This window comes from Doryrhamphus excisus, chromosome 17 (assembly GCF_030265055.1).
Source record: "Doryrhamphus excisus isolate RoL2022-K1 chromosome 17, RoL_Dexc_1.0, whole genome shotgun sequence".
In the NCBI taxonomy this organism is placed as follows: domain Eukaryota; kingdom Metazoa; phylum Chordata; class Actinopteri; order Syngnathiformes; family Syngnathidae; genus Doryrhamphus; species Doryrhamphus excisus.
The window spans coordinates 12504734-12531667 of record NC_080482.1 but is presented as its reverse complement, the minus strand read 5'-3'; the positions used below and the strand labels follow the sequence as shown (position 1 = coordinate 12531667).

The 26934-nt window shown below is 44.8% G+C and overlaps 1 protein-coding gene across 2 annotated transcripts in view; it reads left to right on the top strand.

The window, feature by feature from the left end:
• The window catches only part of si:dkey-22o22.2 (neural-cadherin), an 85100-nt gene that overhangs the window by 47311 nt on the left and 10855 nt on the right, over positions 1 to 26934 (top strand). For both annotated transcript variants that reach the window (XM_058053294.1, XM_058053296.1), the window contains exons 4-20: positions 181 to 385; positions 3907 to 4018; positions 4583 to 4832; positions 5086 to 5228; positions 6931 to 7103; positions 7184 to 7352; positions 7421 to 7591; positions 10674 to 10846; positions 13171 to 13338; positions 14616 to 14865; positions 16322 to 16449; positions 16531 to 16717; positions 16793 to 16936; positions 20802 to 21085; positions 23584 to 24213; positions 24277 to 25273; positions 25795 to 25888. In XM_058053294.1, coding sequence (XP_057909277.1) covers positions 181 to 385; positions 3907 to 4018; positions 4583 to 4832; positions 5086 to 5228; positions 6931 to 7103; positions 7184 to 7352; positions 7421 to 7591; positions 10674 to 10846; positions 13171 to 13338; positions 14616 to 14865; positions 16322 to 16449; positions 16531 to 16717; positions 16793 to 16936; positions 20802 to 21085; positions 23584 to 24213; positions 24277 to 25273; positions 25795 to 25888 — 4278 coding nt within the window. The remainder of the gene's footprint in view (positions 1 to 180; positions 386 to 3906; positions 4019 to 4582; positions 4833 to 5085; positions 5229 to 6930; positions 7104 to 7183; positions 7353 to 7420; positions 7592 to 10673; positions 10847 to 13170; positions 13339 to 14615; positions 14866 to 16321; positions 16450 to 16530; positions 16718 to 16792; positions 16937 to 20801; positions 21086 to 23583; positions 24214 to 24276; positions 25274 to 25794; positions 25889 to 26934) is intronic.

Genomic DNA, 26934 nt, shown 5'->3' with positions numbered 1-26934 from the left:
TCAAAGTGAGAGGACACATGCACTCACGCACACACATTGACGACAGTGAAGTGAAAATTCAAGTAATAAACAATTATGATGGTCTTAATGCTAATCCTGTCCTTACGTTGACACACTTGTGACTTCAGTGTGTCTGGAACTCATCCTGACGGCATCTTCTACTTGTGTGTGTGTGTGCAGTGTGGGAACAGTGCAGGCCGTCTCCTTCCAGAAGAAGACGTTGGCCTACATGTTGCTGGTGAATCCCGGGAATCTGTTCAGCATCAATCAAGAGAGCGGAGCGCTCAGCCTCACTCGTGCTGTTGACTACGAGAGCGGACACAATGTGCACACTCTTCAGGTCCGAGCCTCCGAACCGGACACCGGCCTCAGCGGAGTGACCGAGGTACACAGCCAACGCACACAAACGTCACTTTACGGTCTAGTTTGCATAAGAAGCCATGACGAATGTGCTTGTAATTTTTATGGACACTGTGAGCAACACTAATCCCTTGTGCTACGTCTTCTTACTCACTGGCATATAGGGTGCGTAAGGTGTGTTAATAAGCAGCGTTGCGATGCCGTCTACTAGTTAAAATAAGAAACTACATGAGTGTTTATAATCTCTTTGTGGCGGTCCAAATGTATTTGTGGCAGGCCGCCATGAATAATTGAATCTATCGGAAACACTGCAGCCTTTACAAAGGTCATAATGCCCACATATGATTGATGCTACTTGAAAGGCAGTTTTTCAACCCGTTATTGCAGGTGTGTCAAAACCTCTTCCACCTTAGAGAAACATTTCATTTTGTTAACAGGCAAAATAATAATAATAATCTTGGTATGATAGGTGTTATCATGAATCTGTCAACATTTCTTATTTTTTACGCCTTTTTGGTAATTTTAACATTTTTGCTGTTGTTTTCATGTTTAATTGTTTTTTACAATGTGCTGCAGGCCAATACAAACATGCTACAAGCTACTGTTACTCTTTTATTCGGAAAAATAGAGCTATATTTGGTGTTAAAATTATATACATACGTCAGAAGATCGGGAAGACCTGGGTTTGATTCTCCGCTTGGCATCTCTGTGTGGAGTTTGCATGTTCTCCTCGTGCGTGCGTGGGTTTCCTCCAGGTACTCCGGTTTCCTCCCACATTCCAAAAACATGCTAGGTTAATTGGTGACTCCAAATTGTCCATAGGTATGAATGTGAGTGTGAATGGTTGTTTGTCTATATGTGCTCTGTGATTGGCTGGCTACCAGTCCAGGGTGTACCCCACCTCTTGCCCGAAGACAGCTGGGATAGGTTTTTTCCAGCTTACTTGCGACCCTAGTGAGGATAAGCGGCATAGAAGATGGATGGATGGATGGATGGTATACATACACTTCACAATGACGTGTATTGTATCCCAGACAAACAGTTAATAATTTGGTATTAGTAAAAGTAGAATTTTACGCTACGGCTGTTATATTTTGGCAAAGCATGAATGGTGTTTTTACTGTTTACTTGTTTAAAAAGCAGGTGAATTAGCATTTTGTTTACCACTGCCCTACCCAATGAATCCTCTTCAGCCTTCAAATGAGCAAAAGATCAGCTGTTGAATCAGACGCCGTGATGCAAGTCGCTGCACGCCACCACGCACGCGCTACCGCTGACCTCATTTCCGTCCGTCAGATGAAAAGTCATCACATCAAAGCTGCATTCACTAGCTCAATGATCAGACGCCATGGCATCCACGCACACATCCACGCACACATTGGAGTGCTATTTGCAGGGTTTTGACTCCTCATGGAAGAAGCTCTGGAGATTTCATGGCTGCAGCTCTTTACATTAACACACCTGGAGGAGTCCATTAGCACCTCTTCTTGCTGTCCAAATCTTGCTAACAGCATTAGAATAACTAATAAACTACCAAGTCCCCAAACGCCACAGCTACTCAATTAGATTGGCTGGTGAATCCACTACAAGGGCCCCTGTGTGTCCGTGTGTCTATAAGCGTGTGTCACATATGTGTTACCATGAAACCTCACGGAAGCATCTGCAGGGTCTGTTGCGTTTAGCATGAAAGGACATTTAGAAGAAATGTCATCCAGGAGCTTAATTGTGAACACAATTTCTAACGGTCAATTTTCTGTGTCATACATGTGAATAGAAATGACAATTAATGACAATTAGTGTCTGATGCTCACAATTAAAAAGATCAGAAAGGAGATAGAGCATGAAGTTGTTAATTGCTCTATGTTTGTCATGTGAACAAATAAGTAACTTTGATGATTATTTGGTGCGTTAAGAGTGTTCTCATGAAAATGAGTCTTTATGACTAGTTGTGTGTATTTCAAGTTGTATCAATTTGGTATTAAATGATTATGCAGAGCCGCATGGGGGCCGAGTGGTTAGCATGTAGGCCACACAGTCAGGAGATCGGACAGACCTGGGTTTGATTCTCCGCTTGGACATCTCTGTGTGGAGTTTGCATGTTTTCTCCGGGTACTCCCGGTTTCCTCTCACATTCCAAAAACATGGTAGGTTAATTGGCGACTCCAAATGGTCCATATTTGCAGTTGTTTTGGCCCTAATGGAATTTGATTAAATGATGTGTAGCTTCCTTTCTTATAAGATGCTAGGCTGTTGGTGGAAAAAGCTGTTTGAAACAAACAGGGCAAGATTAAAATAATTAACATGAAAAAACAAACAAATAATGAAACAAAATCTAATTTTATATTATATATTTTATATTCTCAGCCATCTCTGTGTGGAGTTTGCATGTTCTCCCCGTGCATACGTGGGTTTTAGGTCTCAAATGTGTTTTTTACTCTTACTATGTCTACTAAAATGGGTAATACAAGTGTGAAGGTGACTATAGGGATGTTATTTCATGTCTAGAGGGCTCTGATAATATTAAATCCTGTATTTAGAAGGTGGTAAACAGGGTTTCTATGCTCTAACTATAAAAATACTCAATTTATAAATAAGGAGTCTTTTTGCAGATTTGTACTGACCAGAGTTCGATTCCACCCTCAGCCATCTCTGTGTGGAGTTTGCATGTTCTCCCCGTGCATGCGTGGGTTTTCTCCGGGTACTCCGGTTTCCTCCCACATTCCAAAAACATGCTAGGTTAATTGGTGACTCCAAATTGTCCATACGTATGAATGTGAGTGGGAATGGTTGTTTGTCTATATGTGCCCTGTGCCGACCAGTCCAGGGTGTGCCCCGCTTTTGGTCCAAAGACAGCTGGGATAGGCTCCAGCACAGCCACAACCCTGATGAGGTGCCAAGTCGATTTGTGGCGGGCTGCCACAAATAAATAAATGAATGTATGGGTAACACTGCGACAAGACACACGAACAACATGAATAATACATCTGTTTAATAGGAAACACCTTGTCCGTATTGCACTCACATATTTAACCGCTGGGTCAAAATATAAAATAATCGAGTTTTATGCAGCTTCCTCCTGAAATCGCGGAACAATTTGCCAAAGCAGTCGCGCATCCCAAACCTCCTCCCTCCATCGCCTCGCCGCTATTACCCGACATTTAGCGTGTCCAAGGCTCAGGGCTAGAAAATCAGTGCTCAGGTGGTGCGCAGCCTCTCCAGTTAAATTATAGGAATGGAAAATGGCATATGGTTTGAGCTCCAGTGGCTCGGGACAGTGGGGGAAATGGGTCAGAACGTCGGAGAGGGTCAGGATTTGCAGGTTTAAGAGAGACGTTTACTGGTTGGAAATGAAATCACACTTGTCTTCATTTTGTTTGCGCTCACATATGAAGTATATCGGCTATGAATAAAGCACTTGCAAATCTTTCTGAATTTGACTAAAGTTATGCAAAGGAAATATGTGAGTGTCATGAAATACACAAAACAAATCAGGTCTTTGAAAAAAATATATAACAAGGATTACTCAAATACTGCAAATTCCTACAGGTTGTTGTCTACATAACAGATGAGAACGACTGCACTCCTGAGTTCCTTCACTCCATCTACACCAGAGACAACATTCCTGAGAATGTTGCACCCGGAACATCACTGCTGCAAGGTCAGTTTACTTTCAACCATTAGCATACATCACACTGTGCTTAGGAAAGAGACATATAGTGTACAGTACGAGTTGTTCAGATAAACCACACACATTCTCATCATGAAGATTATCAAAGGAGTGCCTGGGTGGAATCTGTCTATAGTGTCCCAACTGTGCGTGTCGACTGACTTTTAGGGACACTCAGACCAAGACATAGTTTTGGCAATAATTGTACTTATAATTGAGGTTCCACTTTATTAGGTTTGAGCTCTATTTACATTTTGGATTGACCCAGTAGCGGTTCTAGCTAGGAGCCATATGGGCAATTACCCAGGGCGGCATTCTCCAGGAAGCAAAATGTGACGCCACAGCGTCACATCCGCTCAGGATGCCATTCTAGCCAGAACCGGATCCACTGGATCGATCTAGTATAACACATTTAACCATCAGATATACCAGTGACTAATCACTGTGTACACGGTGTTATTAAATAATGAAGTCTGTTCTTTTCCCTGTGCATCTTTTTTTTTAATCTCATTACACTTTAATGCCTCTTCCTCATTCATCCTCTTCCTTCCCCAGTTCTGGCGCGGGACTGTGACTCCGGCGTCAACTCGGAGCTCTCCTACTTCGTCCACAGCAGCGACTTTGACATCACTTCAGGGGGCGTGGTCAGCCCCGCCCGCCGCCTGGACTACGAGCGGCCCAATCATGTCTACGAGTTCTTGGTGGTCGGCGTGGATGCGGGGACTCCGCCCCGCACGGGCACCGCCTCTGTGCGCATCCGGGTGGCCAACAGCAACGACGAGTCGCCCATTTTCTCACAGAGCATGTACGAGCAACTTTTACTCTCTTCTGTGGCTTGTCCCTTGTCTCTCACCCGGCCGCTCTCATTATTCTTTTTTTAACCCGCCTCCATCTGCTCTCATCTGTATCTCGCACCTTCTTTTTACTTTTTCTTCTTCTTTCTCCACACATTTTTTTTCTTTTTCACGCCCCTGCCTGTTGTTTTTTTCCACCTTTGCACCTTTTTTGCACCACCTGTGTGCATCCACACTTGAACTCGAGTTCTAACTTCTTTGCAGTTATAAGACCTTCCTCAGCGAGGACGCTGGGCCCGACACGCTGGTCGCCATCGTCCACGCCAACGACCCCGACGGGGATGCTGTGTCTTACGCCATCACCGGGGGCAACGAGGACAGCAACTTCCTGCTGGACAACCAGAAGGGTGAGAGAGACATGATGTAATAAAGTAATTATGATTGTATAATTAGTCATTATAATTATATAACACTAGGCCCTGGATTTTTTTGTGCACAGAATACAGGCCCCTGTTTTATTCGGATAGTTTTCAATTTTTTTTGTTTGTAAGAGTACTTCAGATGTCAGCCTGGGACAAAAATAATATCTCTTGCTTTAATTATGATGAAGTTATGAGGTGTTTTCTATTTCAAAGTGTCTAATATGAGTCAATGGATAATTTTTCATGAAAAATTATTATTATAATTATTAAAACTAAAAAAAGAAACCCAAATGCGCAAAATTGGAAATAAGTGCAATATACATTTGTAAAATTAATACCATTATAATTTTCTGATATTAAATCCACTTGGCCGCTGAACAAATTTGTGAATGTGACAAATTAAAAGTGACTCCCTCCCTCTCTAAGCCACGCCCACATTAAATAGTGATTTTGTCATTTGTTAAAAAACTGCTTCATGTGATTATTTGTGCACATCGTTAGTAAACACGTAGTTATAATTTTTAATGAGAAATACAAAAAATGTCCCTTCTCCCTGGGTAGGGCACAATCCATGTTGTTTGTTAGCATGCATTAGCATAACAACATGCAACATGAGGGTTGTTGCCATGGTAACCAGTATTTGGGGACAAAGCAGGGGTGCATTAACAAACAGCCCCCCAACACACACAAGCGTGCATGAATATAAAACATGAATATACACATAATTATTTATTGATATTCAGCTGTGGTGTTTATCTTGTGTGTGTGTGTGTGTGTGTGTTTGTCACCTTATCACCCAGCATGCACTCCACTCTTTACTGCACACACACACACACACACGCCTCCAAAGCGATAAACGTGTGCATATAAATGGAATAAGAGTCTTTTATTGTCACACACACACACATGGCAGATGGCCTTTGGCTTACTGGGATGTTGAGCTTTGTCACTTCAAAGTGTTGGGAAGTATTTTCATGTAGACACGCCGGCTCCCTCGCAGCCTCCATTCATGTTGTTCGCAAAGCTGCTTATGTGTTACTTTGTTTGTTTGTGTGCTGCTTGGCTCTGTTGTGTTCATGCCGTACGTGCAAACATGACATTTGTTTTCAGACACACACACACCACTTGTATTAATGTGACAAACCTCCCACGCTCCAAGTTGTCATAACTGCAGTGCCTTCGTTGACCACACGAGGCTGTCTTCAAACTTTACACATTATGCTAGGTTGACAGGAAGCAGGAGTAGAAGAAGCAGCATAACAAATCTAATGGGGTGCATTTGTCATTTATGACTCACAGATCACATATTTCGGATATTAAAATTATAACCTCGGAACAAGAAGCCTATTAAAGAGACTAGATGGGAAAAAAAGCACTGTAGCAATAGACATAGTAAGGTTAGCATGTAGCCTTGTTTGTCAGCTTGTAGCTTGCTGCAAGGCAGCCATGTTTGTTTCTCTTTCTGCTGAGCCTCCCACCAAGCGTTCTAGTTTACTTTAGATCAGTAAATCCTGACTGACCAGTGGACAGCCCCATGGAACTTGTTATGGGACTCCAATAGGACTGTTTGCACCAGTTCAACAACCAGAAATCCACTGTTGTGTTGTGAAACCTAGAATCTAGACGGTCTGTAGAACATCTTTTGTTTAGTTTCTGCTTTATCAAGTGTGTTTTTGTTTGCTTTTAGGCATCATTAAGCTACGTCGGAGTCCTCCTCCCAGACTGAGGGGTCCTCAGTACGTTCTCACCATCACCGCCACCGACGATAATGCGTCTGGTGGTCCTTACCCGCTCAGCAGCTCTGCTCAGGTCATTGTAGGGATCAACGACATCAACAACAACAAGCCCGTTTTCCAGGAGGTGATCCAGTTTGGAACACAAAGGTTCCTTTCAGCTTAGCGACTTAAAGATGTGATGTTTTTGTTTATTTGTCGTCACAGTGTCAGAACTACAGTCTGAACGCCGCGGTCTTGGAGAACCAGCCACCGGGAACATTTGTGCTGAAGGTCCAGGCCCATGATGCCGACATGGGGGTGAATGGAGAAGTCAAATATGGCATCATGCACAGAGACGCAATGTTGTCTGGTTTTGACATTGATCCAGACACAGGTAGGTTCTACAGTTCACTTCAGGTATCTGTCTGACGCTGACGTGTCTTTCATGGCGTCGTCTGGCAGGTGTCATCACTTCCACGGTGAGCTTTGATCGTGAACGCCAGAGGGAGTTCACGCTGTCGGTGACAGCTACAGATCAAGCCGAGGAGCCGCTCATTGGCATCTGTCAGATTACAATCCTCATCGCCGACCAGAACGACAATGACCCCAAGTTTGAGAACAGCCGCTACCAGTGTAAGAGTTCGCTAATTGTTAGCCTTAGCATTAACTACTTCACTATTTCTGCTCCTGGCACTGCTACAATTGTGATGAAGCTGTATTTTAACTTGTACACTTGCTATTGGTGCGAACGATTCGGTTTTGGATTGGAATAATTGGAGGAGAGCTGGTAGGCCCTTCATGTGTGAAAATGACCTCAGTAAAGCATGTAGAGTTTTCACTTTCTTCCAAGGTACAATCAGAAGAACCATACCTTTTGTAGCAACATTACCTTCATGCAACATTTCATAATGCAAATGCAAAGACCTCTCTGTTATTGGCTGTTATGGGCATAAAAGGAGAGAAACTGATGGTTTGCCCCCCCTTTGTTTTCCCCCGACCTCAACCCAATTGAGAACCTGTGGAGCATCGCTGAGGAAAAATCTATGAGGATGGGAGGCAGATCACAAGGGAGGCTATTCTGACATCTTGCCAAGAAATCCATACAGAATTGTGAAGCTTATATCAAAGGGATAGATGTTAACATGTAAAAATGTTAGTGATTGAAATAGCTTTTGCTTTCAGTAAATATGACCACTTTATGCTGCAAATTCAACAAATGGTCATTATCTCCACTTATCAACACGTGAAATGCTTTGAAACTCTGTTGTGCATAATAAGTTTTCCTTCACACTGAGAAGTACGACAAAAACCAGTGCACTGTCCGTACTCGGATGCTTTACTCAACGCGGTTCATGTGCAGTAGTCTGGATCTGGAGTGGTTGCAATTCACGACGAGAAAGGAGAGAAAAAGAGAAATATTGTGATTGTCATTGTGGTAAGCGTGCAATGACAGTAATGGATTTGGGACATCACAACACTCGGGAACTATGGAGGCAATATACATAGTGTACATATTGAAGTATACTAAAGTAAGTATTCCATGTGAGACACAGCCATAGTCTTTACTTGAGCTAACTGGTACCGGTGGCCCACCTCTTGGGCTCCATGTTCTTACGAGCGCAGCTGTTGCTCATTAATATTCATCAACTGCGCTCACACTCGGGAATGTTCTCAGCTGTCGCTCAGCTTGTCCTCCCTCAGATTTGCTTTGTGTGATACCAGACAGCGATGCACTCGGCTTTTTAGAGTTTCATCCTCCCTTCAACCGTCGCGCCCTCTTCCCGCCCGCCAAACCTTCTGTCGGGTGCTGGTGGGATCAGGTGAAGTTTGTCAGTCGGCTGCTAGTCGTCATTCCGCATCCTCGTCATCCAGGGAAGCTCTTAAGGCTGATGAAATATTTGCCGGCGGCTCCCGCAAGTGCCTGTTTGTTTATGATGTGTGCAAATAAGTGTTTTGATAAGCGTCGCGTCACAAGTCGTCCTCGTCAGATTAGGAGAGTGCCTCATTAACTATTTAACAACCAGATTGAAATCTTTCTGGGACATGAATTCATTTAGTGTCTTATTCCAGCATTCATCACCATACATTATGACTGATATACACATGTAAATTCTAATCATATCTGAAGCACATGCTTGTCTGTAGTAGTCTGTAGTGTTATTTAAAAAGGTTTTTTTTTACTTCATCTAGGAGATCCTGGTTCGATTCCCTGCCCGGGCATCTCTCTATATTTTTTATTTAATTAAGACACAAATGATGCAATGTTGGACTGCACGGCGGTCGAGTGGTTAGCATGCAGACCTCACAGCTAGGAGACCAGGGTTCAATTCCATCCTCGGCCATCTCTGTGTGGAGTTTGCATGTTCTCCCCGTGCGTGCATTGGTTTTCTCCGGGTAATCTGGTTTCCGCCCACATTCCAAAAACATGCTAGGTTAATTGGTGACTCCAAATTGTCCATAGGTATGAATGTGAGTGTGAATGGTTGTTTGTCTATATGTGCCCTGTGATTGGCTGGCGACCAGTCCAGGGTGTACCCCGCCTACCCCATGTACCTTCGCCCGAAGACAGCTGGAATAGGCTCCAGCATTTTTTGGAGGTGGGGGAATACCACTCTTGTTCTCAGTCGTCATCCGCACATATAAACAACTGTGAAACATATACGCAGCAGCGCATCGTGATACGACTGGAGCAAAATACTTTCCTCAGGTATCCCCAACAACTAGCTAGAACTACTTTCCTCCACACCATAAACCGACCAGAACGCTGCAGAACTGTGAAAGCCGAAACAAATTTTCCCGTGGGAAATAATGTAAATCCCATTAATCCATTCCCAAAATAATATATGTCAATTATATTATATTAGAAATACATTTAATAGAGAATAGTTGTAATTTTACATGCAGAAATCAGCGTGACGTAATTACAAATGGATACAAACTTAAATGGATAAATGAACATTTAACATCACTCCTGCCATTATTGAATACGGCAAGGAGCGAAGAGGCAAACTGAAATAGTTTGGGCACTCTATTGTGCAGAATGATGCAGTACAGGTACTTTGTTCTGACCAGCATTGGGTGAAATTTTGGGTGAAATTTTTTGACGTCCAAAAACCGAGGTTTGTCTGTACCTGAATCATGTTGCATGAATGTTGGGATCCATCATGGTTACATTAAAAATCCAAAACACCAAATGATACAAATGTTTTTACTAACCATCCTCTGCCGGCCATCATCTTTGTAGAGGGTGCATCATGGGAGTTTTAGGCTGCCTCAGCAGAACATGACACGAGTCGTAAACCACCCCCCCCCCCTCCAAAAAAACGACATTATCTCTGACATGATGCTTGAAACGCAGCATCAGGAAGTCAAACATCCTCCTCTTCTCTCGCCTCCGATGCATGTTTTTGTAGCGTGATCAGCAATGACACACGGCCCAGTCAGCAGGAACTGGGCTTGTTTTCCATAAAAGTGAAAATGGCATCTGTTGACTTTGCAGACCGAGACGTGGAAACAGCAAAGTGAGGTGACACAATGCTGCGCTGGGCGCTATTAACATATCTGCTGAGAGGACAACAAAGCCATGTTGTCCTCGGTCACATCAAATATTTAATACAGCCACAGTTTGCAATCTGTACTTTGTGATCTTGTCTCTGGTAAATGTAGATCAACACCCCTGATTGTAACCCATGTGAATTGTCATCACCTCACTCAGACTTCCTTCGAGAGGACACACCGGTGGGGACGAGTTTCCTGCGAGCAGCGGCGCACGATGACGACCAGGGCAGCAACGCGGCCATCACCTACTCACTATCCAAACAGAAACCGTCTTACCTGCATATCAACCCCAGCACAGGATGGATCTACGTCAACCAGCCCATTTCGCAGGTAGGATGAAGCATTTGTGATAGTCTCTGAGTCCTGGAGTGATTAGTCTGCGTTTTTTTTTTGCAATATATGTAAGCGTCTTTCAAATGAACTTGCAGAATGAAGACATACTTTCAGTTCATTTAAAGTCTCCAAATTGCATCCCGGGGGCATATTTTCACCTCGCAGCTTTTGTTTTATTGTCCCTCGGCATACAGTCATCTTTATATTTTCATAGTTAGAGCAGAGAAAACCTACATATGATCTTCTAAATATGATTTTAGCAGTATTTCAGCTTTCAACATGAAATAACACCCCTACAATCCTACCTTTCAAGCTTTTATTACACAATATAGTAGACATTAGGGCAACATGGCGGTCTAGTGGTTAGCGCGCAGACCTCACAGCTAGGAGACCAGGGTTCAATTCCACCCTTGGCCATCCCTGTGTGGAGTTTGCATGTACTCCCCGTGCATGCGTGGGTTAATTGGCCACTCCAAATTGTCCATAGGTATGAATGTGAGTGTGAATGGTTGTTTGTCTATATGTGCCCTGTGATTGGCTGGCCACCAGTCCAGGGTGTACCCCGCCTCTCGCCCAAAGACAGCTGGGATAGGCTCCAGCACCCCCGCGACCCTCGTGAGGAAAAAGCGGTAGAAAATGAATGAATGAATGAGTAGACATTAGGGGTGTCATGAGAGACTCAGTTGACGATAAACGCAATTGGATATACGAGAATGAAAAACAATTATATTTTAACTTTACTATTTTGAAAAAGTACAATGAAAAAAAATATAAACCATACATGACAATATGTTGCAATCTACTCATATAATTTACACTCTTCTGCACTCTGTGTGTATGCTACCGGCCCTGCCTCTACCCATCAAGGCAAGCTACTGTATGACTGACTCACTCCGTTCATACCATTGTTCTATGGTGCAAACATGCCAAGGTGCTGCACAAAGTGAACTCTCCTCTTGCCTGTTTGGAGGCGGGAAACTATCAAAATATACACACATGCACATGGCAATGTATTGAGGCCGGCAAAATTATCAAATTAAGTTATTATGTGATTACTCAGCATAGTGCCTTCGAGACATCTTGTCACGTTTTAATCTCACGTTACGTGAGATCTTAAAAAAAATACGACACCTAAGACATAAGATAGACTCACACGTTCGCATTGGGAGAGTGCTTGTTTTTGGTGCTTTTTTGCTTCTGGTTTCTATACAGTACTTCCTGCAATGGCTGTTATCTCATCAATTTAACATTTGTTATTAGTAATATGCTGTAGGCAACTACAAAACAGTGATGATTTATTAATATATTTTGAGAAACATTCATTCATTAATTTTTTACCACTTCACCACATCACGAGGGTCACGGGCATGCTGGAGCCTATCCCAGCTGTCTTTGGGTCGGAAGCGGGGTACACCCTGGACTGGCCGCCAGCCTATCACAGGGCACATATAGACAAACAACCATTCACACTCACATTCATACCTATGGACAAATTGGAGTCACCAATTAACCTAGCATGTTTTTGGAATGTGGGAGGAAACCGGAGTATCCGTAGAAAACCCACGCATGCACGGGGAGAACATGCAAACTCCACAAAGAGATGGCCGAGGGTGGAATCGAACTCGGGTCTCCTAGCTGTGTGGCCTGCGCACTAACCACTCTCCGCCGTGCAGCCCAAGAAAATGATTAATAAATGTTAATTTAAATATTGGATAATTCCTCGCGGCAAAGTGGTGTGCCGCAGCACAGTGGTTGAAAATCACTGAGCTATATGATTAGAAATTACATTAATTTGCTTTGTCACCAATAACACAAAGCTAAAATGTTCAAATATCTTAGCATCTTTAATTTTGTCCCTCTCTGTAAAGGTTTGGACACCCCTGCTTTCAAGAATTACTCTAGTGAGGACCACCATTGACAGCTCCCACAAAGATAAAGATAGAATAAAGAGTCCTTCAAATACACGTTTTTATATTTGAACCTGTATTATTTTTAAGGACGCCTCATTTCCAAATTTAGCAATTCACATGTCTTCGCCCACCCTTTTAACCTTCACTCACAGACCACTTCATTACATATGAGTACATGCTACATCAGCGGTTCAAAATTTCGGCCCGCAGCTCGTTGTTAAGTGGCCTACGGCATAGTCGAACAATAAAATTAAACATGGCTACTATTAGAACATTACAGAGAAGAATTAGGCTCACACCAAATAGGGGAAGAACTAGACTGTTTTTTTTAGATATATTGAATTAGTATTAGCATTTTTCATTCATTCATTCATTTTCTGCTGTGATGTTGTATGTGTCTCCTCCTCGCAGACGTCCAAAATCAACCAGCAGATTGTGGCGTCGGACGGCGGCAACCGCAGCACCTCTGTGGAACTCACCGTCATCATCACTAACGTCCACAACCAGCCCCCGCAGTGGCAGCAGTCCGAGTACTGGGTCACAGTGCCGGAGAACACCATGAGAGATGCCAAAATTGTGGTGAGCCGACAGGAACACACACCTCTCGCTCCTGTGGGTCCACTCGCGTTGTCGTTGCAGTCAGTGGCCTCTTCATTACACCTGTTCATACTAATGAGTTCCATGGCTGCGTCTACCCCGCTATGCTCATCACACGGTGGAGGAACAGTAGTTTTAAATTTAGCAGGCTGTTAATTACATCGCTAACGAGGCAGAGGCGGGCACGTGCTGTCAGTTTTTTTTACTTCATATGTGGTGAGAATAAGATTATATTAAAACTTTTTAACAAGTACTGGGACACCCACAGGACAAACAACCATTCACACTTACATTCATACCTATGGACAATTTGGAGTCACCAATTAACCTAGCATGTTTTTGGAATGTGGGAGGAAACTGGAGTACCTGGACAAAACCGACTCACGCAACATGCTAACCACTCATCCACCAGGTTATAATATTACAACAACACGAAAATGTAAAAAAAAACCCTGTGCTAAGATGATGAATGAAGATTCAGGGACAATGAACGACTCAAGTCATTGCCTCATTCACTTTTTAAGAGATGTCCCAACACCCAAGATGTCCATACTTGCACAGCCACATCCTCTTTCGCCACCATCATGGGAGCTTGTGTGCACATGTTCGGTGTGTAGTAAGTGGCGTGATGGCGCAGCTGATGGCCCGGCTGAGAGTGTTTCAATGTTTTAAGTGCTTTGACAGCATTTCTCACTCAGCGTCCTCCTGCATCACCGCCAGGAAACATGCTACCTTTAGTGGAAACATTGCTTTTTTTAGGCTCAGGCCAAGGTAGCATTTTTTGGAGAGGTTCTGTGAGGGTCATGTAATAGACAAGGACTATCTGTGGACTGCTTCAATGCAATAATAAAGTGTTAGATCGGTTGATTATCTAACAGCTCTTGCGCTTCTGTGGTTGTATATAATAATAATATAATAATAATAATATCTGGTGGCAACACCAATACAAGTTTGCCCTTTTGAGCGTTGGTGTAGTTTTCTCCTTTGTGAACACTTCATGTCCTTAAAAGGAACGATCTGCAGGCTGTAACACTCAAACGCGACAAGCACTGGGGATCTTATTCACTCGTCGCCATGGCAACACTCCCGCTCTGCGTGTCTGAACTTTGTCAGTGTCGTTGTGAAGATGAACAACCTCTAGAAGTTGCGTTCGAACCAGGAGGAGCTCTTGATACTTGATATGTGTTTACGATGTAGTACGTGGAGCTTAAATTAGAAAAAAAATGACTGCTACTAACTACCTCCTTTACCCTCCCCAGACCGTCAAGGCCACGTCCCCCCTGGGGGACCCGAGGGTCACCTATAACCTGGAGGAAGGCCAGGTGCCCGAGACCAATATGCCAGTTCGCTTTTACATCAAACCCAACCGGGCGGGCGGCTCAGCTTCCATCTTGGTGGCGGAGAACCTCGACTACGAGACCACGCGTTTTTTCGCCCTCAGGGTTCGAGTGCAGAACGTCGCCGCCGTGCCTCTAGCCTCCTTCACCACCGTCTACGTCAACGTGACAGGTGAGGACACCATGTTGACGCTGTAGTTTTTAATGACGTTATTGCTATGAATGTCAGTCTCTTTGTGTAATAATTCCTTCATCTTTTCCTAAATGTGGGGAGAACTCCACACAGAGATGGCCGAGGGTGGAATCAAACTCGGGTCTCCTAGCTGTGTGGCCTGCGTGCTAACCACTCTACTGCTGTGCAGCCGAAATATAATATTCATTCATTCATTCATTTTCTACCGCTTATCCTTACGAGGGTTGTGCTGGAGCCTATCCCAGCTGTCTTCTGGGATGAGGCAGGGTACACCCTGGACTGGTTGCCAGCCAATCACAGGGCACATATAGACAAACAACCATTCACACTCACATTCATACCTATGGACAATTTGGAGTCACCAATTAACCTAGCATGTTTTTGGAATGTGGGAGGAAACCGGAGTACCCGGAGAAAACCCACGCATGCACGGGGAGAACATGCAAACTCCACACAGAGATGGCTGAGGGTGGAATCGAACTTGGGTCAGTACATTTCTGCAAATTAGGACTCCTTATTTATAAATTGAGTATTTTTATAGTTAGAGCATAGAAACCCTGTTTACCACCTTCTAAATACAGGATTTAATATTATCAGAGCCCTCTAGACATGAAATAACATCCCTATAGTCACCTTCACACTTGTATTACCCATTTTAGTAGACATAGTAAGAGTAAAAAACACATTTGAGACCTAAAACCTACGCATGCACGGGGAGAACATGCAAACTCCACACAGAGATGGCTGAGAATATAAAATATATAATGTAAAATTTGATTTTGTTTCATTATTTGTTTGTTTTCCATGTTAATTATTTTAATCTTGCCCTGTTCGTTTCAAACAGCTTTTTCCACCAACAGCCTAGCATCTTATAAGAAAGGAAGTGTATCAGGAAGCTACACATCATATCATCAAATTCCATTAGGGCCAAAACAACTGCAAATATTTCAACTTGAAATGCGTCTGAATGTTTAACCCAGGCTACATGCGCTTCCCTTCTTACTCTTTGAGAACTTGTTAGTTGTTTTTGGCAAATAGTTACCGTTTCTATCATCCATCAGTCAAACAACAGAAAGCTGAACTAACAAGCTGTAATGTAATGCTGGGAAATAATGAGGGCGAAAACAGACATGAAGTGAAATTTGGATTTGTGTTGGTCTGCGTTGGCTCCATTCCGCCTCTTCCTGGCCCTGACTCATGGGCCACTCAGCATCTGTCGCTGGTGGATGGAGGGGGAGTGGAGGAGAGGCTTGATCGGCTTTGAACAACAAAGAACATCAGAGGACGGAATTGGCTGAGCTGATGAGTCGCTTTGTGGATTCCTTAGGCTTTTTGCAGGATTAAAAAAAAACCTAAGAATTCTGATTGAAAGATTTATTTGTTGTTTTTTCATGAGTCATTGTGACACTTTCATGATAAAACCTCCTTTCCGCAGACGTGAACGACAACGTTCCTTTCTTCCTGTCGTCCACGTACGAGGCCACGGTTCCAGAGGGAGCCGAGGTCGGCACGTCCGTGGCCCAGGTATCGGCCATCGACCTGGACTCGGGCCTGCACGGCATGGTGAGAATCTCCCTGAGAAACTTCATCATCACTATCATTTGCTGCTTCTTCTTGCCAGCATGTCTTCCCTCACCTGTCCAGGTTCACTACACTATCCTGAAGGACGAGAGCGGCGACTCGCAACTCTTCAGCATCGACTCACGCAGCGGCGCCATCACCACCCGGGCTTCCTTCGACCGCGAGCAGAAAGCCTCCTACCTGATCGAAGTGCAGTCGCACGACGGGTCAGAGTCTGCACGATCAGGACAGCAGGGCCAGCCCAACACTGGTACCACTCACAGAACCCACACGGACCAGTCCAAAGCAGGTCGCATATTTGACGATGAATGCGTCCTCTCTTCAGACACGGCCTACGTCAGGATCTTCGTCACCGACGTCAACGACAATGCTCCGATGTTCGCCCGCTCAGTGTACGAGGTGAGCGTGGAGGAGGACAAGGAGGTGGGCTACGTGCTCATCACCGTCACGGCCAACGATGAAGATGAAGGTCAGTCCTTAACAGCGCAGTAGGACATTTCATTTTGACTCAATTGCTGAAAATATTCATAAAACAGCTCGCCAATATTCATAAAAGTAGAATAACATTTATCTTTGTGCACCTTTTTTATGGATAGGTGCTCAAATTTAACTAATAAACAAGTTTTGAGTATTTTTCTGGTTTCTATCGACTTTCTCTAACACACACGTTACCACACGGCAGCCGTCACCCCCCCCACAGCCCTTCACCGCTTTTGTGCCCACCCCACGTTGTTGTCGCTGCTCGTTAGCGAGTGTGTCACCGCTCCCTTGAGCCCGATAGTTTTGATGTTTGCCTCTTTGTGTTTGTCCCTCGCTTCTCTTCTTCCTCCGCTCTCTGCCAATGAGCGGCAGGAGGCGACAAATAAACAAAACAAGCGTCGCTTTTTTTGTCTTCTTTTCACTTTCACTCACAGCGTCAAGTGTCAGACAGTGACATTTGATGTACGAAATGAGAAACACAGGTGAACACAACACCACACATTTGGACAGACCAGCGGAAAGATCAGATCAGCAACTGTCCAAAATATGTATAATATATATAATAGTCATTCCTCAAGACATCACAGTTCAAACATTGCGCCCTCACTCTATAACGGTTTTCAAAAATGAATGAATTTGAATGAATGATTGCTGTTTTGTGGTTGAATGCGGCCTTTATTCATTCATTCATTCATTCATTTTCTACCGCTTTTTCCTCACGAGGGTCGCTGAGGGGGCTGGAGCCTATCCCAGCTGTCTTCAGGCGAGAGGCGGGGTACACCCTGGACTGGTCACCAGCCAATCACAGGGCACATATAGACAAACAACCATTCACACTCACACTTTATTAATAAAACACATATGCATATATGCAAACTGTACTTATTCTTGGCCTAAATTAACATTTCAATTACATTGTCAAGCATAAATGAACAAACTCCCGGTTAATGATACAAAAACAAGGCAGAAAAGGCATACAATTTGTGAATGTATTATTCTGCAATGGCCACTAGGTGTCAGTAATTGTACAGTGAGACAAGTACTAGACGTGATCAACAGAACTGGCATAATCATAACAATAACATGGGATGCTGTTGGGGCCATAACCCACGACAAGCTAAACCTCAAATCTGAAGCTCTGACTTCCTGTCCTCCACACATGCTGGATGAGTAGTTAGCTTGTTGGCCACACAGTCACGAGATCGGGAAGACCTAGGTTTGAATCTCCGCTTGGGTATCTCAAGTTTGCATGTTCTCCCCGTGCATGTGTGGGTTTTCTCCAGGTACTCCGGTTTCCTCCCCCATTCCAAAAACATGCTAGGTTAATTGGCAACTCCAAATTGTCTCCAAATTGGTATGAATGTGAGTGTGAAAGGTTGTTTGTCTATATGTGCCCTGTGATTGGCTGGCCACCAGTCCAGGGTGTACCCCACCTCTCGGCCAAAGTCAGCTCCAGCATACCCCCGCATCCTGTACAACAAACTCAACATTATCCCAAAAAATCTAATTGTAAAACAATTTCATCGTCAACTTTCATTCCCCGCCTATCAGGAGATATATTGGTACGGCCTTTGTGTCAATATTCATGATCAATAGGGGCCTCTCCAAGCAGTAACACACTCTAAACACGCAAACACTTTTCTTCACTCTCTGGCGTCTTCATAGGGTACACAATCTCAATAAATCCGAGATAAGAACTGTATCAAAAGATGCACCTTTACAAAGACCAAATAAGAATTGCGCCAAGGTCCAACAATATTTAAATATATCCTACTGAGGCAGGTCATTAAAAAAATCATTATGTGCAGAACAATGCTGTTTCACTTCTGTCCTGAAGGTGGTTATAATGCACAATAAACGTGGGCGCCAACTGCCACAAAGTAATTTTTTCACCATGTCTCCATCTCCACCAACTCCATTATTTTGCCCCAATGCAAGTGGATAACGCTCACTTTTATTTGACACTGTCAGAGAGGTGTTAATTCAACAACATGGTTATTATTGTGTACTGTGTCATACCAAGAGCTGTTTGTAATATTTACTTTGTATGTTCATCTTGATTTAGAGTTTGTTGAGATAATAAAAGGCAGAGTGTAGCATGGATGAACCCCCCCACTCCTCCCCTCCACCCCCCCACTCCTCCCTTCTCTAAAGCTGATTAAGCTCCGCAGCTCTTTGTCACCCGAGTGGAAAATTTGCCGAACTAAGTGCGTCTGGTAATGAGATCAAAAGGCTGTTTAAAATTCTGCCGAGTCGACTGTTTGTGTCGCCTGAAGCTTCAGTGCACAAACACACACACACAGACTGAAACACATAAACACATTCATAAACACACATATAGATACAGTCACAGATACATACACTCAATGGATGAGCTCTCACACACACACACACACACACTGCAGGCTAAAGTGAAATACAGGCAGTGTTTTAAATCATATTTGAACATTCTTCAATGTCATACAAGTGTAAATAGAAGCGAAACTGTTAATAGCATAAACTGTTAATTGTGATACTCCAGTCTTACTGCTTTTATTTTGAGTCATCTTACGTCACATAACCGCCATGTTCTTCTTAACCTTTTAGTGCTTCCTGAACTTAGCTACGCTGACGTCTTGCAATGGAAGTTCTGAAGACGTTAGCGCCGTATTCTCCCCAGATTGGTCAAATTCCAAATTGTACAACCTCAGGGTATGAGGATGGGGCTGGTAGCGGTTAGACTGTAATCAACGCCACATTTGGTGTCTGTCACCTGTTTCATTAAATGAAAAGTAATGAAGCTTCATGAAAAGTCCTTCTCTATTTTTTTTTAATCATGATACTATGAAACTTTCAGCAGCGGTGACATTAGAGAGTCGACCTGCAGACGCAGCTGAGGGACAACTTTCCCCTCAGGTCTACCTCACAAGGAGCTCACTTCTGACCTTAATCTCATTTTAGAGCCTCCTGCTAGGCCACAAATTAAATCAGCCCCTTGTGTGTGTATCTGTGTGTGTGTGCGTGTAGGGGTGTGTTTATGTGTGTTAGAAGAGGGCACTGCCATATGGCCTGGCTGATCATTAGTGAGGCTGCTGCAGGCGAGGAACCGCTGGAGCTACTCCCCTTACACACATTTCAACACACACACACACACACTCAGCAACTTGCAGAGTGTCACGACACATCGTGTTCAAAGGCTGTGAAGGGCCGGTGAGCTTCTGCTTTTACACACACACACACACACACACAATCCAGTGTGGTGATGGAGGCCCTGCATGTCTCCACAGATGGTGATAGTCTGTTAAATTCTCCTCGGTGCCAGTAAGTGTTGTGCGAACCCGACCCAGACGGACCTGCCTCTGGGCTCCCATCATGCATCTGTGTGTGTGTGTGTGTGTGTGTGTTTGAATGTTTCGACACGGGCATGTTTACCAAGGCTAAGTGTGCAGAACACATTTCTGCTGCTTCACCAGGAAAAAATGGAAGGATCTCATTTGACTTCTGTTGATTTTTTTTTTCTGGTTTATTCTTTCCAGTAATAAGATTAGGATTACCAAATTATGAGAAACAGATTTGAATCCATCAAAAGTGAGCACGATTATGGCAAAGCTGAATTTTTCATACATGCTCATGTCGTCTTGTTTATTTAGATAATATTAAAGACCATAGCTATGATATGCATGAGACTGATCATTTACATTTAAAGTCACATGCACACATGGAAGAATTGATATGCCATGTAAACTATAGATAGATGTGTATATTACAAAGTGTGTACCTAATTCAGTGTCCGGTTAGAAGAGTGACAGTACCTCATTGTTACTTTTCATCCAAGTCTAGACCCAACCTCTCAAAGTGGTCTATCCTCCCCACAGGTGCCAACGCCAAGCTACGCTATCAGATTGCCGCGGGAAACACCATGGGCACTTTTGACGTGGAACCCGAGGTGGGCACCATCTTTGTGGCCCAGCCGCTCGACTACGAGATGGAGCGGCGCTATGAGCTGCGGCTGGTCGCCTCCGACGGCAAGTGGGAGAACGAGACACTGGTGGTGGTGCAGGTTGTCAACCGCAACGACGAGGCGCCCGTCTTCAGTCAGACGGAATACCACGCTGTCGTAACAGAGGAGCTGACGGAACTTCCTGTTTTCATCATGGAGGTACAATTGATGCACTAAACATGTCCTGGTTTTCATTGTTTTTCATTGGGTCATTAAATTAACCAGCATCACAGACACTAAGATGCATGTGACTTTGTGACCTTATGACAGTCAAAGGCAAATCTTTTTTGTGCCGGCTTTTGAATGTGCTTTCTTTGGAATTTGTGTCTTTGATTATCGATAATATTTTGTAATCTAACAATTTTCAATCCATACAGAGTAGACATACTGTACTTTAAATACACTAATGCCTCATTCATGGCAGTTAATTGGTCCCAGACCATTCATTCAGTTTCTACCGCTTATCCTCACAAGTGTCACGGGGTGCTGGAGCCTATCCCAGCTGTCTTTAGGCAAGAGGCGGGGTACACCCTGGACTAGTCGCCAGCAAATCACAGGACATTCATTCATTCATTCATTTTCTACCACTTTTCCTCACAAGGGTCGTGGGGGGTGCTGGAGCCTATCCCAGCTGTCTTTAGGCGAGAGGCGGGGTACACCCTGGACTGGTTGCCAGCCAATCACAGGGCACATATAGACAAACAACCATTCACACTCCCATTCATACCTATGGACAATTTGGAGTCACCAATTAACCTAGCATGTTTTTGGAATGTGGGAGGAAACCGGAGTACCCGGAGAAAACCCACGCATGCACGGGGAGAACATGCAAACTCCACACAGAGATGGCTGAGGGTGGAATCGAACTTGGGTCAGTAAATTTCTGCAAAGTAGGACTCCTTATTTATAAATTGAGCATTTTTATAGTTAGAGCATAGAAACCCTGTTTGCCACCTTCTAAATACAAGATTTATTATTATCAGAGCCCTCTAGACATGAAATAACATCCCTATAGTCACCTTCACACTTGTATTACTTTGTATTTAGTAGACATAGTAAGAGTAAAAAACACATTTGAGACCTAAATAAGACTTGTGCTTTTGTGTGTTGCTGTAAAATTGTTCTTCTGCTAGGGGAGTTGAGTCGGAGGGTGGAAAGGAAGTCAGAGTTTACTTTTAGCTTTACGTGGATTACAGCCACAACAGTAGGTTTAATTGGGTTTTAAACTTGCAATAAAGGCCTGTTTTTGAAGTATGGTGAGTATGTGTCTCTCCAAACACTAGTGACCAATGTGGAATACTACATATAGTCACAATGTCATTGAATGCATCTTCTAAATGCCTTACACTATATGGTCACCCTACATTTACTGTGTTCAATACAGTCCAGTCTTTATGTTAACTGCTGGCAGTCAAAGTGGCTACAAAGAAGCTGGTTAGGTAAAGGTTGCATTCTGGGATGGCATCTAGCCGCTCTGCGACCCTGCAGATGGATCATGTGCACATTGGATCAAGTGACCAATTGTTCCACTAAACACGTTCTAACCATAACACCTGATATGATTTCTGATGAAACTGCTTGAAATGTCAACAGCGGGACATTTCACCTCCTCAGAACACCTCAGCCGTGGAAGATGTTGTTTATGTGAACAATATGTGTCAGCTTGTATGCAAGACTAATAATATCAGCTGCACCCTGCAGCACCAGAGTTAGGATCCAATGTCGGCATGGTAACACATCACATGTGTGGCATCATTTGACAAACATCCTGTCAAGCAGAAGTCCTCATAAAAGTTTCCTCACAAAGTCAGTCGACCTCCTTCTCCTGCACCGTTCACCCACCTTTGGTCACACCTCCCCGCCGTAACGAGCACTAATGTGAATGTGCCGCCGAGCTCAATCAGATTATAAAGATGGAAGTGCGCCACAGAGGGCAGGGAAGTAATCCGATGTGTCACCCAGTCCGCCGCCCGGCCCGCTTCCCGCTCGCCTGCTGGAATTGATTTGATGTGCGCCCACTCCTTCGCTAACACACTCCATAGTTCCGGTGGCCGGCCCCTCCCCTCCATCCATACTAGCCAACAGATGGGAAAATCCTATTTGAAATGAATAGTTTTCACTTCACCTGTATCGTCTGCATTGTTTACCTGCATCACATCACTAGGCAACACACACAAGAGGGAGGGGGGGATCACATCAAAGGTTTGTGTAAACAACCCCAAGATGGAGACGAAAGGCTCAAAATGTCATTTTCCTTTCTTTTGTGGCAAACATTAACTTTTAATTGCATGGTGGGATACAGTGACAGTCGGGGCGCCACTCTGGGAGATAAAAGCATGCAAACGAGTGGCGGGGGGGGGGGGTGGTGGCACAGCTCGCTTCCATGTGCATTATCTGCTGGGCTCAACATTTCTACTTAATGAAAAGCACTGTGATAAGAGAAGAGGAAGAGCACCCCTTAAGACGTTTGGTCACAGTATCAACGTAGTATAAATCGCTTTCCCAAACTCATGTTACTTCATGAAACAATGTAGACAGAAGTGTACATGAACAGAGAGGACAGCTCAGCAGAAATAAGAAGTCATGACGAGTATCTTGAAGAGCGTCAGTGAAGGTCATGGAGGACTGGAGTGATAGTGTGTTTCCTATCCTGACAGGTTTCAGCCACCGATCCGGACCAAGACGCTGACCAGACCGCCCTCCGCTACTCTCTCCACGGACAAGGTGCCGGCAGCGAGTTCACCATCGATGAGCGCACAGGAAGGGTTTTCGCTCAGCGCCGCCTGGATCGGGAAGAGCGTCCCGCTTGGAGATTCCTCGTCCTGGCCACAGATGAGGGAGGCGCGGGACACACAGGGTTTGCAGACGTGCTGTTAGAGGTCCGTGATGTCAACGACAACGCACCCTTTTTCCCGTGCCCGGCACTGGAAGTCGACGGCTGTTTTGTCGGCCAAGTGCCAGAGAATTCCCCCGCTGACACCTTGGTCATGGAGATGAGAGCCATGGATCTGGACGACCCCAATGAGGGCACCAATGCAATGCTGACCTACAGCATCATCAAGAACGTTCGTAACGAGATCAACCTCAACCTGTTCTCCATCAATGCCACCACGGGGACCATTTACACGGTTCTGCGCTCCCTGGACCGGGAGGTGGAGGAGCGCTACCTGGTGGTAGTGGAGGCCAGGGATGGAGGAGGGTTGGCGGGGACGGGGACTGCCACCATCTTGGTTTCAGACGTCAATGACCACCCGCCCATTTTCTCTCAGAGGGTCTACACCACTCAGGTGAGTCTACTTGTCTCAAACAAACGTTGTCATGGTGATGACCATACCTACTGTGTTTGTCAGGTCACTGAGGACCTGGAGGTCAACAGCGAGGTTCTTGTCGTGTCCGCCACCGATGGGGACCAGGATGAGAATGCCGTAGTGACTTTCAGCATCGTTGGGGGTGATGAAGACAGGAAGTTCTTTGTGGAGACGGACAAGGTGAACCGTCGTGGCCTAATCAAGCTGAAGAAAAAGGTGGACTTTGAGAAGCCGCAGGAGAGGACTTTCAACCTGACTCTGAAGGCCGAGGACGCTGACTTCTTCAGCCTGGCCAACTGTCTCATCCAGGTCCAAGACGCCAATGACCACGCCCCCGTCTTCTTCCCTCAGTTCTACGAGTCCCCGGCCATGTCCGAGGATGTTCCAGTGGGGACGATTGTTGCTCAGGTTACAGCAACAGATTTGGACTCGGGACAAAATGGCCGCTTTTCTTATAGTATTGCCAAAGAGTCGGACCCTTACAGTCAGTTCCTGGTGGACCAGTCAGGTTGGGTTGTGGTGGCTCATCCTTTGGACAGGGAGAAAATATCGCAGCACAGGATAATGGTCCTCGCCACCGACGCCGGGAGCCCGGCTCTGACCGGTACCGCCATTGTCATGGTAACGGTACTGGACATCAATGACAATGGGCCGGAGTTCGAAGCCCCATACAGGCCTGTCGTGTGGGAGAACACGGCGGCCCCACAGACGGTACACATGAACGACACCTCGCTTCTCCTCCACGCCACTGACCGTGACACCTCCTCCAACGGCGGTCCCTTCTCCATACGTCTTCTCATGCTCACCTCAGACGCCTCCAACTTTAATCTGACCGACTTCCGTAACGGGAGTGCGGCCATCACGGCTCTCCGCATGTTTGACCGCGAGCGCCAGAAGGAGTACCGCCTCCCCATTCTCATGATTGACAGCGGATCTCCTGCGATGAGCTCCACCAGCACACTGACAGTGGTGATTGGTGACAGGAACGATCACCCGCACTCTCCAGGACACACCCACTTCCTCGTTTACAGTTATGAAGGTGCGTCCCATCGACTCTAATGTTCTCCACTGCTTTGCCTCCTTGATTAAGATGGTGGCTGTCAATATCCAGTCAATCTGGGCAGGGCACTCTCTGACGGGTAACCCCTCACTGCCACCATCTCTGTGCTCATAAGACGTCTTTGTCACAGTCGAGTGCTTCCGCTGTCTCGCTGCAGTCCACATGACTTATTTATTGTTTCAGACCAGCTGTCAGGCCCAGTAACTTACTGCCATTACTAAGGTTTTCTCTTAGATATTCATACTGGATGGGCTTTTCCACATGAACGTACATTAACTCACTAAAACGCACAATGATCGAGCAATAAGATTGATCGCAGAAACAGGATGTTTTTAAAAGGCAGAATAGACATTACAGAACAGACAGTGAGCAGCTCCAACTTCCTGCCAGGCTGTCAGATTATGACCACGTGACTCTTTATTTAGCGCCCCTTCACTCTTTGAACCTTAATTGTGTTTCCAAAGTGAAGCTGTTGTTTTTGACTCTTTCTTTCCAACCAGGTATGCTCCCGACAACAGTCCTGGGTAAAGTCCAGTCCCCGGACCTGGATGACTGGAGTGAGAAAACATACCGATTTGAAGGCAAACCATCCAGGTACAATGTGAGAATATGCACAATTAGATTTCATTGTGCAGGGGTAACCTAAAGTACCGTCCTATGAATGCCGGGGTGTTCAAGCTTTTTCCACATCCAGAAAAACTGAAGAATGTTAATTTAAGAAAAAATAGCTCCCCGGGCCGCACTTTAGACACCCCTAGTTTACATATTTGTTGAGGTTTTGCTATATGAATGAAGTTTGCGTGAGGCGTTTTGAGGATGAAACGCTTGCGAGCAGAAAGGTTTTTCTCGTCACAAGTGAAGCGCAGCATGACTTGAATGAGGAGAAAAAAGGCAAACTAAAAGAGGAAGTGACAGATTTAAACCAGAGTTAGACGCACAGAGATTCAGCACAGCGGTGCGTCGTGACAAAGAGATGGCGGCATGGTGACGCGGCAACATGCGATGGCGAGCGCAGGAAAAACAGATCTGAGCTATGAATACTTTATAAGCAGATGTATTGAATATTCCCGGCGAAGTGCTTGCTAGGGTGCGCTCCTTTTGTTTAATCAGGTGAGGCCTCAAGTGTACGCACTGAAAGGAGCGCTTGATTGTGCCACAATCACCTGCTATAAGGACAATAACAACAAATCCACCCTGCAGATCATAACCACTTGTTGACAATATAGACATTCATACATTCACTATATGCTCAACACTTGTTTGTGCTGCCATCTTTCATGAACTGAACGCAAAGACGGAAGTTAGGGAAATTTTAGATACATTTCAGGATGAACCTAAAATGTAGTACTGTATAATCTTTACAGGTGAACTTCATTTGAGCTTCTCTAATGTTGAATGTGGGCATAAAACCCTGATCAGAGCACCGCTAGTTTTTATTTTTGTTGCGTGTAGAAACACTGTGAAGGGTACCACAATTAGAGGTCCAAGCAAGACCGCTTGGGGGCACATTTTAATGGGGTACCAAACACAATGGTAAGGTACCTAAAGGGGCTGAGCTGGATAAAACAGTTCAAGAATGGTCACTTAAATGGGACCACGCTGTGAGGTCACTGTTTACATACAGAAGCTGATCCCGCCTA